Source organism: Mustelus asterias, chromosome 1 (assembly GCF_964213995.1).
Source record: "Mustelus asterias chromosome 1, sMusAst1.hap1.1, whole genome shotgun sequence".
Lineage (NCBI taxonomy): Eukaryota > Metazoa > Chordata > Chondrichthyes > Carcharhiniformes > Triakidae > Mustelus > Mustelus asterias.
The window spans coordinates 124,615,177-124,633,609 of record NC_135801.1 but is presented as its reverse complement, the minus strand read 5'-3'; the positions used below and the strand labels follow the sequence as shown (position 1 = coordinate 124,633,609).

At 41.6% G+C, this 18,433-nt stretch overlaps 1 protein-coding gene across 1 annotated transcript in view; it reads right to left on the bottom strand.

Annotated features, from left to right (window-relative positions):
* LOC144497190 (small glutamine-rich tetratricopeptide repeat-containing protein beta-like) overlaps positions 1-18,433 on the bottom strand; it is a 58,022-nt gene that overhangs the window by 20,417 nt on the left and 19,172 nt on the right. Inside the window, exons 2-5 of the mRNA XM_078218065.1 lie at positions 16,569-16,676; positions 9,420-9,523; positions 8,318-8,399; positions 179-278 (exon numbers count right to left, since the gene is read on the bottom strand). Coding sequence (XP_078074191.1) covers positions 179-278; positions 8,318-8,399; positions 9,420-9,523; positions 16,569-16,668 — 386 coding nt within the window. The 5' untranslated portion in view covers positions 16,669-16,676. The remainder of the gene's footprint in view (positions 1-178; positions 279-8,317; positions 8,400-9,419; positions 9,524-16,568; positions 16,677-18,433) is intronic.

Here is an 18,433-nt window from a genome sequence, read left to right as displayed (position 1 = left end):
AGGACAAATTTGCACTTCTGATATTCAAAAGCACTGGAGAAATCTTCTCTCTAGATTTGTTGAATCATAGCTTTACTATTCGCTTCCAGGTGATACTTATTTGGTTTTAAACTTGAAAAATTTAACAATATTGAAACATACAAATCAATACAAAAGTGACAATGGAAATAATTCTTACCGGTTACAAAAGTAAACTGCACTATTTGGATCCAATTCAATTGCTTGAGTGTAAGAGTCTACAGCAGCTCTGTAGTTCTCCTCTTTTATATAGTTGTTGCCTGAAATATTTTTTTAAAATGAAAATTACAAAGTAAAGTCAATCATTCATATTTAAAAGTTTATTCTCACACCATGAGTGTGATTTTCCCAGCCTGGGAAATACAAGTACCCATTATCCAAAGATGGCACAGTGGCCAGGAAATACCAGCGGGAGGGCTGAAACGGGAATCGCGTCCAGACAGTCATGACTTTCCCAGGCCATTTTTATGGCATAATCAGCCTCACGACGGGAAACAGCACGAGGCTGATTACAATACGGAAATAGTGATTTGAATCTCATTAGCGGGTCCAGGACGGTATTGTCCAGGCTTGCTAATGTTTCAGACCCCGGCGGGGGAGGTTACCACCAGCAGGGATTAAATCTCGTCCCCAGCAATGGAGACCAGGTGTGATCACCTTGCTAGTGGGGGCAAAGGCCAGTGAGGCTCCCCAGGAGGTCGGGGGCAGGGAGGGTGTCCCTTGGGCAGTGCCAGCCTGGCCCCCTGGCAGTGTCCACTGGGCACTGGGGTAGCGCCAAGAGGGTGGGGCCTGAAGGGACAGGGCCAGAGAGGGGGCGGGACCGATTGGTGGTGGTGGTTAAATTGTCTGTTAAATCTGTCAATGGGGATGCTTCTGGCTCCTGGGTGCGCCCGCCAACTGTAATGTTGCATGCGAGTGCGATGACCTCAGGATGCACATCTGACATTTTCTTGCGCATTTTCACACAATTTCGGGTCGGGTATGCACCTGCTTAAACAATGTGAAATTCTGGCCACAGTATCATCAATCACAAAGGGCAGATTAACAATGCCAACTTTGGATTTTAAAAACCTGAAAATCCAAGGAGAATGAAAGACTGAGGGATGCCAGGAGTTCGGAAGTTTTGAGATCCTGAGAGAAAGAATTCCGATCACTGTGCATCCAGTCTTGATTTTATTTCCAGGGGAATGTGGGGAGAATAGAGAGGATGCAGGGGGTATATTGGAGCTCCAGAGAACATACAAATATATACTATACTCTGAATAGGTTTAAAAGGAGATAAAATTAAGAACTGTTTACAGTGCTGATATCCCTAACAAGATAGTTAAAATATCAGAAAAGATTTGCAATTAAAAATCACCTAATCACATTGCAAATGTTTCAAAATGCTTCACATATAATGAAGTGTAACAATGGGGAAATAATATTTAAGGATATTTTTGAAAAGAAATCAAAGCAAAAATCACTTTAGAAAGCGAAACAAAATGAATGGAAAGTTAAAATTTCCAAACACTAATTCATTTCCCTGCAGTATTGCCCACATACTGTAGATCACAGCATATAAGTAGACCATTGAAGCAAAGAACAAAGAAAATTACAGCACAGGAACAGGCCCTTCGGCCCTCCAAGCCTGCACCGACCATGCTGCCTGACTTAACTAAAACCCCCTACGCTTCCAGGGACCATATCCCTCTATTCCCATCTCATTCATGTACTTGTCAAGACGCCCTTTAAAAGTCACTACCGTAACCGCTTCCACTACCTCCCCCGGCAATGAGTTCCAGGCACCCACCAGTCTCTGTGTAAAAAATCTGCCTCGTACATCTCTTTTAAAACTTGCCCCTCGCACCTTAAACCTATGCCCCCTAGTAATTGACTCTTCCACCCTGGGAAAAAGCTTCTGACTATCCACTCTGTCCATGCCTCTCATAATCTTGTAGACTTCTATCAGGTCTCCCCTCAACCCTCGTCGCTCCAGTGAGAACAAACAAAGTTTCTTCAACCTCTCCTCATAGCTAATGCCCTCCATACCAGGCAACATCCGGGTAAATCTTTTCTGTACCCTCTCCAAAGCCTCCACATCCTTCTGGTAGTGTGGCGACCAGAATTGAACACTATATTCCAAGTGCGGCCTCACTAAGGTTCTATAAAGCGTCAACATGACTTGCCAATTTTTAAACTCAATACCCGGGCCGATGAAGGCAAGCATGCCGTATGCCTTCTTGACTACCTTCTCCACCTGCATTGCCACTTTCAGTGACCTGTGTACCTGTACACCCAGATCCCTTTGCCTATCAATACTCCTAATGGTTCTGCCATTTACTGTATATTTCCTATCTGTATTAGACCTTCCAAAATGCATTACCTCACATTTGTCCGGATTAAACTCCATCTGCCATCTCTCCGCCCAAGTCTCCAACTGATCTATATGCTGCTGTATCCTCTGATGGTCCTCATCACTATCCGCAAATCCACCAACCTTTGTGTCGTCCGCAAACTTACTAATCAATCCAGTTACATTTTCCTCCAAATCATTTATATATATTACAAACAGCAAAGGTCCCAGCACTGATCCCTGAGGAACACCACTTGTCACAGCCCTCCATTCAGAAACGCACTCTTCCACTGCTACCCTCTGTCTTCTTTGACCGAGCCAGTTTTGTATCCACCTTGCCAGCTCACCTCTGATCCCATGCGACTTCACCTTCTGCACCAGTCTGCCATGAGGGACCTTGTCAAAGGCCTTACTGAAGTCCATGTAAACAACATCCACTGCCCTACCCTCATCAATCATCTTCGTCATTTCCTCGAAAAACTCGATCAAGTTCGTGAGACACGACCTCCCCTTCACAAAACCATGTTGCCTCTCACTAATACGTCCACTTATTTCCAAGTGGGAATAAATCCTGTCTCGAAGAATCCTCTCCAATAATTTCCCTACCACTGATGTAAGGCTCACCGGCCTGTAATTACCTGGATTATTCTTGCTACCCTTCTTAAACAAAGGGACAACATTGGCTATTCTCCAATCCTCTGGGACCTCCCCTGTAGCCAGTGAGGATACTAAGATTTCTCTCAAGGCCCCAGCAATTTCCTCCCTCACCTCTCTCAGTATTCTGGGGTATATCCCATCAGGCCCTGGAGACCTGTCTACCTTGATGTTTCTCAAGAACCCCAATACCTCCTTCCTTTTTGATCTCAACATGACTCAAACTATCTACACATCCTTTCCCAGACTCATCATCCACCAAGTCCTTCTCTTTGGTGAATACTGACGCAAAGTACTCATTTAATACCTCGCCCATTTCCTCTGACTCCACACATAGATTCCCTCCCTTGTCCTTGAGTGGGCCAACCCTCTCTCTGGCTACCCTCTTGCTCTTTATATATGTGTAAAAAGCCTTGGGATTTTCCTTAATCCTGCTGGTCAATGCTTTTTCATGACCCCTTTTAGCTCTTCTTACTCCTTGCTTAAGTTTCTTTCTACTTTCCTTGTATTCCACACTTGCTGCGTGTGTTCCCAGCCTCCTAGCTTTGACAAATGCTTCCTTTTTCTCTTTGACTAGGCTCACAATATCTCTTGTTATCCAAGGTTCCCAAAACTTGCCATACTTATCCTTCATCCTTACAGGAATGTGCCGGTCCTGAATCCCTATCAACTTACTCTTGAAAGCTTCCTACATGCCAGATGTTGATTTGCCCTCAAACATCTGCCCCCAATCTACACTCTTCAGTTCCTGCCTAATATTGTTGTAATTAGCCTTCCCCCAGTTTAGCACCTTAACTTGAGGACTACACTTATCTTTATCCATCAGTACCTTAAAGCTTACTGAATTGTGGTCACTGTTCCCGAACTGCTCCCCTACTGAAACATCGACCACCTGGCCAGGCTCATTCCCCAATACCAGGTCCAGTATGGCCCCTTCCCTAGTTGGACTATCTACATACTGTTTCAGGGAGCCCGCCTGGATGCTCCTTACAAACTCTGCCCCATCCACGCCCCTAGCACTAAGTGAGTCCCAGTCAATATAGGGGAAATTAAAATCTCCCACCACAACAACTCTGTTACTTTTACACCGTGCCAAAATCTGCCTACACATCTGTTCCTCAATCTCCCGCTGGCAGTTGGGTGGCCTATAGTAAACCCCCAACATTGTGACTACACCTTTCCTATTCCTGAGCTTTACCCAGATTGCCTCGCTGTATGAGCCCTCCGAGGTGTCCTCCCGGAGTACAGCTGTGTTATTCTCCTTAACCAGTAGTGCAACTCCCCCACCCCTTTTACATCCCCCTCTATCATGCCTGAAACATCTATATCCTGGAATGTTAAGCTGCCAATCCTGTCCTTCCCTTAGCCAAGTCTCTGTAATGGCAACTACATCATAGTTTCTAGTACTAATCCAAGCTCTAAGTTCATCTGCCTTACCTGTTACACTTCTCGCATTGAAACAAATGCACTTCAGTCCACCAGACTCTCTCTGATTAACAATCCCACCCTACCTGCTGTTTCTCTGAGTCTTACTGGCCCTACTCTCTGGTTCCCCTTCAGCTAATTCACCTTTGCTTTGGGTCTCACCCCCCTGCCAAACTAATTTAAATCCTCCCGTGTGACACTAGCAAACCTCCTGGCCAGAATATTTGTGCCCCTCCAGTTTAGATGCAACCTGTCCTTCTTGTACAGGTCCCATCTGCCCCAGAAGAGACCCCAATGGTCCAGATATCTGAAACCCTTCCTCCTACACCAGCTGTTTAGCCACGTGTTGAGCTGCACTATCTGCCTATTCCTAGCCTCACTATCCTTGAAAATTCCTTCTAAAAACAGGGATCAATTTATACACCAAGTATAAAATGTAAACTGCTGGTGCTGTAGGTGGTCACCATTTTCAGACGTGAAAAAAACCAGTAGTAATTCAAATTAAAATCTTTGTGACACATTTTATTGCATTAATTCCACAAGGATAATTTTATCCACAATCTAAACATTTAAAAAAATCAAATTCATCACCTTCAGCATTGAATGCAAAGTTAATCAAATTTATTCTGACTCATTTTGGCATCATCGCAAGGTTCATACTATGGATCAAATGGAGCTTTCAGTTTCAGAATCATCCCTCCACAACAAATCATCTTACTTTCCACCCACTGAATCGGATCCTCCGCATTTTTTTTGAATGACTAAATGACAATTTGTACAAAAGCATCCGATGATTTGATAATGAAACCACACAAAACATCAAACGGGGCAGCATATACATTTTAACTCATTGTAAAGGTTTTATCTCCATCCACCTGTTCCATTCAGTGCAAACATGATTCTTGAGTGGTTTGTTGAGGCATACCTCTAATGGTTGATCTACAGACATTAGACCGTCTGGTATAACTATAATTTGGGTGTTATTTCTTCACAGATGCCTGTTGATCTCATCAATTATATGGGATCTGAACATGGCATTGGCCACTGGGAGATTTATTCCACATGCTATCAATCCACAACTTCACTCCATGTTCATCCATCCATTGTCACAAACATGCAGAAAAACATCTGAAAAAAACTTGATTTTAGGCATAGTTTTAGGTTTGAAAATTATCAGAGGCTTTAATTTCATTCCATTTGGCATGGAGGCTGGTGCCACTATGAATCTTGTCTTATTATGTTTCACTAGAACTGTCTTCGCACCTTTCCTCTCCACAGTTCAGTTGCTGGACATATTGAAATTCATGGGCATTTCATCCATGTTGCCGATGTGGTATAATGGCTACTCGTATTTTTGCCACTGTCTGATGAAGGATCATTGGAAACATATAATTTTGACATCTTTTAGTAGTTTCTAAGCTATTTTGGTTTTATGCGTCAACGCTAAACATTTTCATTCCATAGAGTGGCTACCCCAACCAGCGGTTGCTCTGAAATCTTTGCTGGACTCAGGGTTTGATTTGGCCTACTTGAGTGCATATGTATGCATTGCATTTCCGGTGACGATGTAATCATTCTGAGGATCTTCCAGGACCCATTCTGATGCATGCTTCTCATGACCAGGCCAGTGGCTGGTCCCTGTTCTCATGGACAATTTGGTCTTGGGTGTCTTCTACAAGAGGATTTTCTTCTTCTATTTTCACACCAGTTTTTCCACTTACACTGAATTCCTTCACTGCAGCCGAGGTATTTATCGAGTTAGTAAATGTTCTGACTTTTAGCTGGAAACCAGCTTCATACTTTGTTGTTTGTTGGGTGATCTCTTTTTGTTCATCATTCGCCACACACAGTCTGCTCTGTGTGGGCGTGTCTTAAACTCCTGGGCATCTTCTCGCCAACAAAGCCCATATCATCTATTTGATTTCATGTGCCTATTTACAAAGTAAGTAAAACATGCATCTCTGAAGTGAAAAAATGAGACTAACTCTTAATGGAGTATAGCATTTCTTAGCAGAAAAGGTCAACTTATACACCTAGTATGGGCCTGAACATGGTTTTGGTGCTGATAAAACAGGGTCTCTTATATGATGGGTCGACATTTACGCTGCGATCTACAATAACTATTTTTTATTTATGATGTCTACCTGAGCACAACAGCTTTTAATAATGTGACATTTTCTGAAGCAGTAGGTACTGCAACAGGATAATCTAACTATGTTTTATTTTATGTTATGAAATTTTAAAGCATAGCTTTCTTTTTTAATAAGGTGGTCTGTTGCACACAAAAAAGAGTTTTTTACCATAACAAAGGCAGGGAACTGAAGATCGGGCCTGATGGATAAAAAGTACAGTAATAGTGTTGCTTACTTCCCTTTCCCTTGTCTATCTCCACTTCCATTTGGTGCTCCTTAATGTAAAAGGATATCAGTCATGGGAAAATTGTCTTATTTTAATTTGCATACCTAGTGTCAACATGAGGTGCTCGCTGGTTAGATACTGAATTAGTGAGGTGCAGAACAAAGTCACTTGTCCCAAAATTACGCTTTAATCCTGATTTAGGATGAGGACCTTCTTTCTACTTGACATTTCTATTCCCCACACCAGCAAAATACATTGTTTTAATCTGTCAAAGCTCACAACTTGGAAGACCAATATTTACCAGATCTCTTCCATCTGGCTAGGTTACGTTGGGATTTCTGTCGGCTAAGTATGACCTTCTTCAGATCTCACATATTGCAAATGCTGCTTTCCCTTTCATGGTTTATTGATCTTAGTAAAAAGATATCATGTGCAGTTTTTATTTTGGAAGATGAGTTGTCTCAAATATTATTTATACAGGCTTGGCTGTGGGCAGAGCTTTCTTTTACAAGGCACTTATATTTTTCTCCCCTAAAACCCCCATCTTCTATTGAAGGACCAACAGGTTTCTGACCATAATATGCACCAGTAGGTGCACTGGAGCAAAAATGACCCATCTCCCATTTTTCTATCATTAATGTAAAAATACAACAAACCTTTGATGTGCCTCTCTATAATAGCAAAGTTAAAGGCATCATGCATGTGTAATTCCTATTACATTGGCGGAATAGAAAATGGATTGCATGGAAATTGTATTGTTTTAGGAAGAGATATTTGCCAGGAACAGATAAAAATGTTGTGTTAATTATAACAGGGAAACATTACAGACCTGAAACATTGGCTGGAATTCTCCGATCTCGCATGCCCCACTAGTGCAGCTAATAATCCCAACTGCAGCTAATAATCCCAACTGCAGTTGAGGTCGAAGAATTCCAGCCGTTAGCTTTATTTCTCTCTCCAAAATTGCTGCCATTTTCTGTTTTTATTTCAGATTTCCAGCACTTGAGTATTATGTTTTGGAGCTACTATGGAATGTTTCAGATTTGAAACGTATTTTTCAATAAGTAGTCCTAGATGAGCCAAATGATTAAGTTATGTAGAGTACAAACAAGTAAGAATTCTCCAAGCACTGGTTAACTGCTGCCATAGGCTTTTCTGATATTTTTCTAATCTTCTCCAATATCTGCTGAGGCTTTACTATCTTGAATCTACAATATGTGCCAAGACAAATACAACACACCATCCCTCCCCTGACTGGAGGAGCGGGGAAATGTACCGATAGCTGATTGCTTAATCACGTCTAAACCAGCAACTACGCTGGAGAAAATGATATAATTCTCATACATTTTTAACATTTCAAAATGATGACTGCTTCTTAAATACAGTAATTTGCAACAACAAACACCACCATCTGTTGTCCCTGAGCAATTCCATCAAGTTAACAAAAATATTGTGGTCATTTTGAGCACTATGATTAAGCATTTTAAAATGATGACACAATAACTGCTCCTACACACAAAAAAATACCTTCATTTTTCAACTGTTCAGCTCTAATTACATCTTGTGCAGATGGAGTAAAGTCTGATGGGGTGTTCCATATCAAATCGTTCTAGAAGAAAAAGTATATTGTACAAATTTTGTCAGTGATTATTTTTAGATCAACGGCATTCCAATAAGTGGAAAATTTTCCATTGTAAATTACTTTATCTTGTAACAAACTACTGGGAACTCAAATCATGCTGCATATTTAGCATAATCTCCCTCTATATGCTCGAACACAAAATAATTAAAATGAGTTTTCCACTTTACCAAGTCCCCACCCCCGCTCCCAACACACTCATTCTCAAGAGCACACTGCCACTTGCTAGGTTGGCTTTGGTTCCAAAGGGGACAGTAGCAGCCCATGAATATAGTACCCGAATGGCCATCCTTCATGCAAAACTGGATAGTGAGTTTTGGAAGGATATTTAACCATGTAGGGCAAACCCAGTCACATTCAGGATGAAAATCCACAGATGCTACTCTTTTCAACAGTGTCCCTGAGTCTCAGTGTGGCTTCAGTGCTGGTAGATCGACTGTTGACATGATTTTTACACTTCGGCAGTTACAGAAATGTCGCAAACAGTGAAGACCTTTCTACATTGCCTTCATAGACCTCACCAGCACCTGTATCAGTTGCTTAAGGACTGTCACACACAAATCAGCCTCTACACTCACAACAGACAATGTTCAATACAGAAGTTAACATACATCCTGGGTGCAGTCCATTGTCTTCCTAGATGGACAGATGCCATAGAGATGGAGCCTGGGTGGTAATCAAAAGCTGCAACTTTGGTCGATTTTTCTAACCAAGGGCTATGAAAGCCAATTGTTAGGTACCAACTGTTGCCTCAGCTATGAAGAATAAGTCATCACACAAAGGTAATTAAACTCACATCCCTCTAATCTGTATGGCTTAGTGTTACGGTAGGTGTTTCTTTTATCCACCATGAATTCTAAATTTGCAGCCAAATGGCTCACGTTTTGGAAGAAAAGGTTTCTGAACTTAATTCATATCTATTTTCTCCATTATTTTCCTTACTTCCTATCCATTATTATTAGTTTTTTCCTGTGTTTTATTTGGACCCACCTTAGTAATGGCTGCAGAAAATATCTCTGTTAAAGGTGGTGAGATTGCCAGATGAATATCTTGTGAACTTATTTTGAAGACATTTTCCAAGCACTGCATGGCAACTGGAAACAAAACAGATTTTATTCCAAAGTTGATAGTTTGATGGGCAAAATTAGACCAAAAGAAATGTTCCTATGTATGGCATTTTTCATACAATGAATTTTCAAAATATAATTTTTATTCCAAACAACAGGTATTACTATTAAAGCATTAAATTGCTTAAGATATTAAAATTCAGTAGTTAAGTACAGTAAAGGCCATTGAATAGTTAGAATTGAAAAGCCTACAATTACTCATTTGGATTATCCACCCCTGGCCCCTTTCAATTTCCTGATGAAAACATAGTGCAAACAGCATAAAAATCAGTGAGACTCGCCTTACCAAATCTCATGGTGGGCTTATATGACCCAATCCTCGAGTACACCTTAAATTAGGCATTCAGCAGAGGAGGTGGGAGCTTGCTCTCCCCCATGACCAATGCATTGCCTTGGAGCAGCCATTGAACACTTGCAGCTCATCAGCCACATGTTAATAAGGCCCAACGCCAAGATGGTTCAGAACTCTTTCTGTTGCAATTTGGCAGACGGCACAATTACAATATCTACCAACAACCCGATTATAGCAACAAGCCAAATCAGCCCCATCATTCACGAAAAAAATGTCCGTTTTTTCTCTGCACTCTTTAGAATGAATGAGGCTGGAGTTAAAACCTTTATAGTGCTGTATCAGGCTGTATCCTAATTACTGCTTTCAATTCTGGTCACCAAGAATTGCATGAAACATTCAAGTGCTGGAGCCAAGGATCTAATTTGAAAGCAGTGACTAAATAACTGAAATTGTACTGCATCTTTGATTAAAAAGCCCAGCCTTCATTGATATAATTGCTATAAAAATGTTTATTAAGCTTTCTTCCAAAGATCAACCTATAAATCTCAAATCTTTTTTCAAGGAATGGAGAGGAGGAGGAAAGAGAATGTAGGAGAAGAAATTGAGTTATAGATTTATTTTGCTCCAGAACTATTTTCATAAACTCCCAAGATTAGGTAGGCCCAAAGTGAGACAAGACCAAGCAGATTCTGTGACAGTGTGGATTTTGTAGATCAATTGCTTCTGTGCAACATTACTCAGGGCGGGACAGAGATGTAAGAGTTTTAAGCTAATTTATTAGTGTCACAAGTCGGCTTACATTAACACTGCAATGAAGTTACTGTGAAAATCCCCCAGTTGCCACACTCCAGCGCCTGTTCGGGTACACTGAGGGAGAATTTAGCATGGCCAATGGACCTAACCAGCACGTCTTTTGGACTGTGGGAGAAAACCGGAGCAAACCCACGCAGTCACGGGGAGAACGTGCAGACCCCACAAGCTGGGAATCAAACCCAGGTCCCTGGCACTGTGAGGTAGCAGTGCTAACCACTGTGCCACCATGCAATGCTTTGGTTAATACAAACAACTTGTCTTCTTGTGCCTGCTCCTTCAAGGATCCTATGTTAACAAAATGTCAACTGTAGGTTTCATGTCTCTTGCTTCTTTCAACAGTTCATCCAATTTGAGATTATGTAATTTCTGCAGCAAGCAGAGATTCGATGGATATAGAATGCTGTGGCCCTGGGTACAGCACAGGCTTTTTGCTTAGCAAACCACCTTCAATAGTGCACCATTAGCCCCGAAACTGAGGAAGACATATCTTTTCCTACAGTCATGTTATTTTTATAAACGTCACACTAAAAGTGCTTATGGGACCAGAATTTGCCCTCACTAGTTTTGTATTCCAGACTCTGGTCATTAAAACCAAGCTGTGAATGACCAGAGTTATTTCTCAGAAGATTATTCACTGGTGATAAATATAATCATGGCTGTCATTCCAACAATCTAAACTGAACACTAATTGAAGCCTTTGAAGTAAAACACAGCATAATGCTAACCTACTGCACTATGCAAGGTTAATTAAACAAAACACTGGAATTAAAGAAAGTTCTCCTGGGCCTCCTTCTCCCAATAGCAACTTGATTGAGTGAGATCTGCAGTGAGACAAACTAAAAGCAAATGTCTTTATTTGTTTAAGTGACTCCTATAGTTTGGAATATTTTCAAAGGTTTAAGCATATATATATCAAATCAGACAAAACACAATGCTGGGAATTCCTGTCGGCCAGAGAAATCCTCTCATCATGCGCATTAAAGCAATAATAAGGCAAAATATTGTCCAAGTACCATACAGAAAGGTCTGAACAACAGAGTTACAAAATCCCTGTGGAGTGGTTAAAAAGTACTGAATTTTGAGATAGTTTTGATGGAGAAAATAGTATCCCTCACACAATGTTGCCAGTTGCAACTGCGATTAACTTTTGTGCAGAAATGCATGGTCTCCAATATAATAACATAGTACAAAAGCCGTGGAGGCAGGAAATCTGACACAGATGTAGATAATACTGGAAATATTCAACAGGTCAGGCAGCATCTTTAGAGAGAAACAAAGTTAACATTTCAGGTCAAGATAACCTTTCATCAGAACTGAAGAAAGATAGAAATGTGAGTTTTTAAGCGAGTGGAAGTGGGGAGGGGGCAGGAAGGCTAGAGAGTGCTGTGCTGTTCCTTGGGCTTGCATTAAATCTAATTGCAACGCTGTAGCAGGCCATAGATAGAAAAGTCAGCATGGGAGCAAGGTGGGGAATTAAAATGACAAGCAACTGGAAGTACGAGATCATGCACTGTCATCACCCAGTCTGCATTTGGTCTCCCCAGTGTAGAGATGACCACCTGTAAATACAGGTAAATACCTGTAATGACCACAGTAAATACAATATACTATATTGTAAGAAATTCAAGTAAATCGCTATTTCACTTGGAAGAAGTGTTTGGGGCTTAGAAGGTGAGATGGGTGATGAAAAGATAGGTATTACATCTCCTGCACTTGCATGGAAAGGTGCCATAGGGAAGGGAGGGGATGGAGGGGCTGACTGAGAGGTTAACCACATTGTTGTGAAGGGAACAGTCCAGTCGGAATGCAGGAAAAGATGTGTCTGGTACCTTTTTGTTCTTTGCTACAGTATTCCAATGAAGTTCAGTGCAAGCTCGAGGAACAGCACAATCATTGTGAAGTATTATAAAATCCCTACAATGCCATTTGGTCCATCAAGTCTGCACCGACAACAATCCCACACAGTTTCTATCTCCGTAACCCCAGAGAACATAGAACATTACAGCGCAGTACAGGCCCTTCGGCCCTCGATGTTGCGCCGACCAGTGAAACCAATTTAAAGCCCCTCTAACCTACACTATTCCAATATCATCCATATGTTTATCCAATGACCATTTAAATGCCCTTAATGTTGGCGAGTCCACTGCTGCTGCAGGCAGGGCATTCCACGCCCTTACTACTCTCCGAGTAAAGAACCTACCTCTGACGTCTGTCCTATATCTATCACCCCTCAATTTAAAGCTATGTCCCCTCGTGCTAGCTATCACCATCCGAGGAAAAAGGCTCTCACTATCCACCCTGTCTACTCCAATGTAACCCCATGTATTTACCTGACACTAAGGGGCAATTTATCATGACCAATTAACCTAACCTGCACATCTTTGTGACTGTGGGAGGAAACCGAAACACCTGGAGGAAACCCACATAGACATGGGGAGAATGTGCAAATTCCACACAGTCACCCAAGGCCAGAATTGAACCTAGTCCCTGGTGCTTTGAGGCAGCAGTGCTAACCACTGTACCACCTTCATCTTTTGACTGGGCACTTTTACAGCCTTCCGGACTCACCATTGAGTTCAACAATTGTAGATCATAACTTCTGCCCCATTTTGTTTTTTTTATTTTTCTCTTGTTTCTTTCTGAATTATTTCACATTTGGAAGGCCACTTTCCTGCCACTCACACCTCCTCCAGAGATCTTTTATTTCTTTACATGTCCCCATTAGCTTTGCATCATTAAACTTTTAGTCATTTGGGCCAGAATTTTCTCGCCCTTCCGGTGGGGCCAGTGAGCCATTGAAATCTCCATTTATAGCAGTGGGACTGGAAGGGCTAGAAAATTCCTGTCTTAATCTCTCCTACTCTCTACCCTGTCACGTACTTTCCCTGTTGTTCTTCTTGTCCCGTCTCCCCCTGCCCTTTCACTTGCTCAAAACCTACTACCTTATTAACTTTTCACATAGAATCCCTATAGTGCAGAAGGAGGCCATTCGGCCCATCAAGTCTGCATCGACTCTCGACAGAGTATATTGCCCAGGCCCTATCCCCGTAACCTCACATACTTACCCTACTAATCCCCCTCACCTACACATCTCAGGACACTAAAGAGTAATTTAGCATGGCCAGTCCACCTAACCTGCACATCTTTGGACTGGGAGGAAACCAAAGCACCCGGAGGAAACTCACGCAGCCATAGAAAGAGTGTGCAAACTTCACACAGAAAATCACCCAAGGCTGGAATCGAATCTGGGTTCCTGATGCTATGAGGCAGCAGTGCTAGCCACTGTGCCACCATGCCGCCCTGCCCATCACATTTCTTATGAAAGATTACAGACCTGAAACATAAATGCTGTTTCTCGCCATAGACGCTGCTATATCTACTGAGTATTTCCAGCATTTTCTATGTTTTATATACAATAAAAGGTACGGTGCATTTAGGGCTAACTAGTTGAGCTGCAAAATAATAGAAGAAAGTCATAGAATAATTCATAACACAGAAGAAGGCTATTCGGCCCAGAGAGTTCATGCCTATTTCCTGCAGGGCAATCCAGTCAGTCCCACTCCCCTGCTCAAACCCGTGGCCCAGCAAGTTTATTTCCTTCAAGTGCCCATTCAATTTCCCTTTGAAATCATTTATTGTTTCCTCTTCCATCACATTGACAGCAAGTTCCAGTTCATTACCACTCGCTGTGTAAAACAGTTCTTAGAAACTTAGAAACCCTACAGCACAGAAAGAGGCCATTCGGCCCATTGAGTCTGCACCGACCACAATCCCACCCAGGCCCTACCCCCATATCCCTACATATTTACCCACTAATCCCTCTAACCTACGCATCCCAGGACACTAAGGGCAATTTTGGCATGGCCAATCAACCTAACCCACACATCTTTGGACTGTGGGAGGAAACCGGAGCACCCGGAGGAAACCCACGCAGACACGAGGAGAATGTGCAAACTCCACACAGACAGTGACTCAAGCCGGGAATCGAACCCAGGTCCCTGGAGCTGTGAAGCAGCAGTGCTAACCACTGTGCTACCGTGCCGCCCAGTTCTTCCTCTTCTGTATTAGATTGTTCTTTGTTCTTCACCATTATTAACCTAGACCTTACAATATGATGATCACTCTTACCCAAATACTCCCCACAGACACTTGGTCCACTTGATCCATCATTTTTCCCAGCACTAGATCCAGCAATGTTTGCTTTCTAATCGGGCCATGAACACACTGGCCAAGGAAGTGCTCCTGTACAAAGTTCCAAAATTTCTCCCCTCTTTGTCCTTTAGCATTATCCCAATTAATATTTGGGTAATTAAAGTTCCCCAGTATCACCACTCCATAGTCTTGCACATATCTGTGATTTCCCTGCAAATTTGTTCCTCTATTTCTTTTTCCCACTATTTGGAAGCCTTTGAAAGTAGTGTGATCTTACCTTTTTTGCTTCTCAGTTCTAACCAAATGGACTCTGTCCTTGTCCCTCAAGGACATCCACTCTTTCCAGCACTGCAATATCTTCCCTAATTAGTACTGCCACCCTACCCCTTTTATCCTTCTCTCTCTTTTCGGAACACTTTTTATCCTTGCACATTAAGGACCTAGTCCTCACCATTTTAAGCCAGGTTTCTGTTGTTGCCACTACATCATATTCGCAACAACGGCTTGCAGCTCACCAACCATATTCAGCACACTTCGTGTGTTTACATACATGCAATGTAGTCCTGTCTGTATTCTTCCTAATCCTTCATTGTCTGTTTCTGTCTAATATAGTACCACTTCCTTTTCTAGTACTGTCCAACACTCACTTTAGACACCAAAATGAGAGAGAAAAAACACATAGTTTTCTCTGTATTGCAAGGTTCTGGGGATAGAAGAAAGATAAATATTTCAAAAGCTACATAAAGCTCCCTACTTGAGTTCTGGATAAATATAGCAATAGTCAGTTGCCTGCAGCAGACTTCCCACCCCCTTATTATCAGTTCCAGATAGCACTCTCAGCTGGAAGAGGAAGAAGCAAAGGAAGAACAAATAATAAAAGGAGGGTGTGAGCGCTTCATTAATATGTTCATCAGAAGGTTTACTACACCAATACCAGGAATAGGCAGATTTTTTTAATGGGAAACGGTTGGATAGGTTATGCTCTTTTTTAATGCACACTGATCACTGTTAACTAGATTGCTGATGCAAGTCTCTTAATTTTCCTGCTGGTTATTAATTTCAACATTTTACATGGAATTGAAGTAAAGCTAATAGGTTTATAATAGCCTGTGTCGTTTGTCTCATTTCTTGAATATGGGTACTGCACTGACAGATTTCCACGCATATGGAAATAAGGCATTTGGAATGCTCTCCTTCCTTGGCAGAGGTATAGAATACAAAAGTAAGGATATAATGATGAAACTATATAAGGCATTGGTAAGGCCACAACTGGAGTAGTGTGTGCGGTACTGGTTACCTCATTATAGGAAGTACGTAATTGTTCTGGAGAGAGTGTAGAGAAGATTTACTAGAATGTTACTAGGGCAGGAGATGTAGCTACAAGGAGAGATTGGAGAAGTTGGGGTTGTTTTCCTTGGAGCAGAGTAGGCTGAGGGGTGACATGATTGAGGTATACAAAATTGTGAGGGGTAGGGAGAAAGTGGACAGGAGGAACTTGTTTCCCTTGGCAGAGGGGACTCTATAGTTAGGGGTGCAGATAGGCGCTTGTGTGGAGGCAAAAAGAAGAAATTCCAGAAGCTATAACCTAGACAACTGAAGACATGGCCACCAATGGTGAAGCAATTAAAATCAGGGATACTCCAAAGGCCAGAATTAGGTGGTACCATTTACTCTTAGAAACTGAAACATGTGCAGCTCATAACCAATAACCTTGAAATTGAGGGCATTGCACTGAATATTATGGATTACACCAACCTTCCAGGCTTTCCCGTTCATCAGAAGTCCAAGCCTGGGACTTTGTCTGTTCACGCAGAAAGTCAATAATTGAATAGGCAAGACGCTTCAGCTCTGACATTTTACCACCTTAAAAAATTTAAAAAGAACATTAACTGATTAAATACATTTGATAATTTTTCAATTTTATGTGAAATTAAGCCTGTAAAATGATTCATGTTATAACTTGCAGATATTGACCACTCATAACTTTAAATAGTAATTTATCGACCCTCTCAGACTCTGCGGGTGGAATTTTCCCATCCCGCTTGCCAGGGGAATCGTAGCGGGCAGGGGTGGACCATGCAAAGGTCCGTTGACCTCAGGCGATCTTGGGGCGAGTGCAGCTGGAAAATCCCGCCCTGCAACTTAACTCCAGTCCACAGAAACATCACTCTTGAATAAAGTTGGAGTGCACATCAAGTTGTATTTGCAAAGAATTTCATAGAAGCGAAGAAGTTAACAAAATGAATTCATCATTCATTCTGCATCTCTGTTTTGGTGTTTCTGTTGACAATATCCTGCTGTTATCTCAGTTGTAAGATTAACCATCTTTGCCTACACATCTACATCCTCTCTCCAATAAAATTTAAGCAAAATTTCTAATGTGTTAAACCTGCCCCACTAACAATGGTGGAGAATTATTCATATGCAAGATCCACAATTTTAGCATTTTTTTAAGGTAGGGAAGCGACTGCAAGTGAGGAAAAAGCACAGCTTGATTGCCAAGCTGTGTCCTCTAATATGATGGCAGAGAATGAGATTAAATCTATATGCAATGCCTATGTGCATCCATCAAATCATAAATTTTGGTTCCTTTGCCTTCCACACCATTTATCTCTGAATAATGTGTACAAATACAATTATAGTACACTAACTGCTTGCTGATAAAGATTGAGCAAGCAGCAGTAATGTTAATGATACATGCAGAGTAAATTATTTATAACAAGCTAAGATAAAAGGAGATACATAGCTGAAGAGCCAAAGATGGCAAAATAGAACTGTTTTGCATTTATCCAGTAACGCCATCCTGAATATTATTTCCTTTTCCTTGTCAGAGTATCAAAATTTTCATAAACAATCTAGCCTCTGCAGAATTTTAAAGCTTTATTAATTTGTCAAGCTAACTTTCTTCAAAAATTGAACTTCACTTACCAATTAAAATTTATAATGGATTTATGCTACATGCCTTTGTAATTAGATTTCTCTTTTTGTCTCTCCTACAATGAAAGGGTTAGCTTATGAGGAGAGACTGAGTAGACTGGGACTATGCTCATTGGAATTTAGAAGAATGAGGGGGGAATCTTATAGAAACATATAAGATTATGAAGGGAATAGATAAGATAGAAACAGGGAGGTTGTTTCCACTGGCGGGTGAAACTAGAACTGGGGGGCATCGCCTCAAAATAAGGGCGAGCAGAGTTAGGACTGAGTTGAGTTGGAACTTCTTCACCCAAAGGGTTGTGAATCTGTGGAATTCCCTGCCCAGTGGAGCAGTTGAAGCTACCTCATTGAATGTTTTTAAGGCAAAGATAGATAGAATAGCAAAGGAATTAAGGGTTATGGTGTGCAGACGGGTAAGTGGGGCTGAGTCCATGAAAAGATCAGCCATGATCTTATTGAATGGTGGAGCAGGCTCGAGGGGCCAGATGGTCCACTCCAGCTCCTAGTTCTTATGTTCACACTTGGCAATGACTATCATGCCTTGGTTTGAGTATGAAAGCTGCAAAGAAACATCCAGAAGCAGCTGGGAGATAATTAAAGGCTGGCCGGAGCTCTTCATGGGGCTGAAGCAGAAAGTGCAGAACAGGGGTTAGGGAACACCTGCTACACAGCCAAGTCAGATG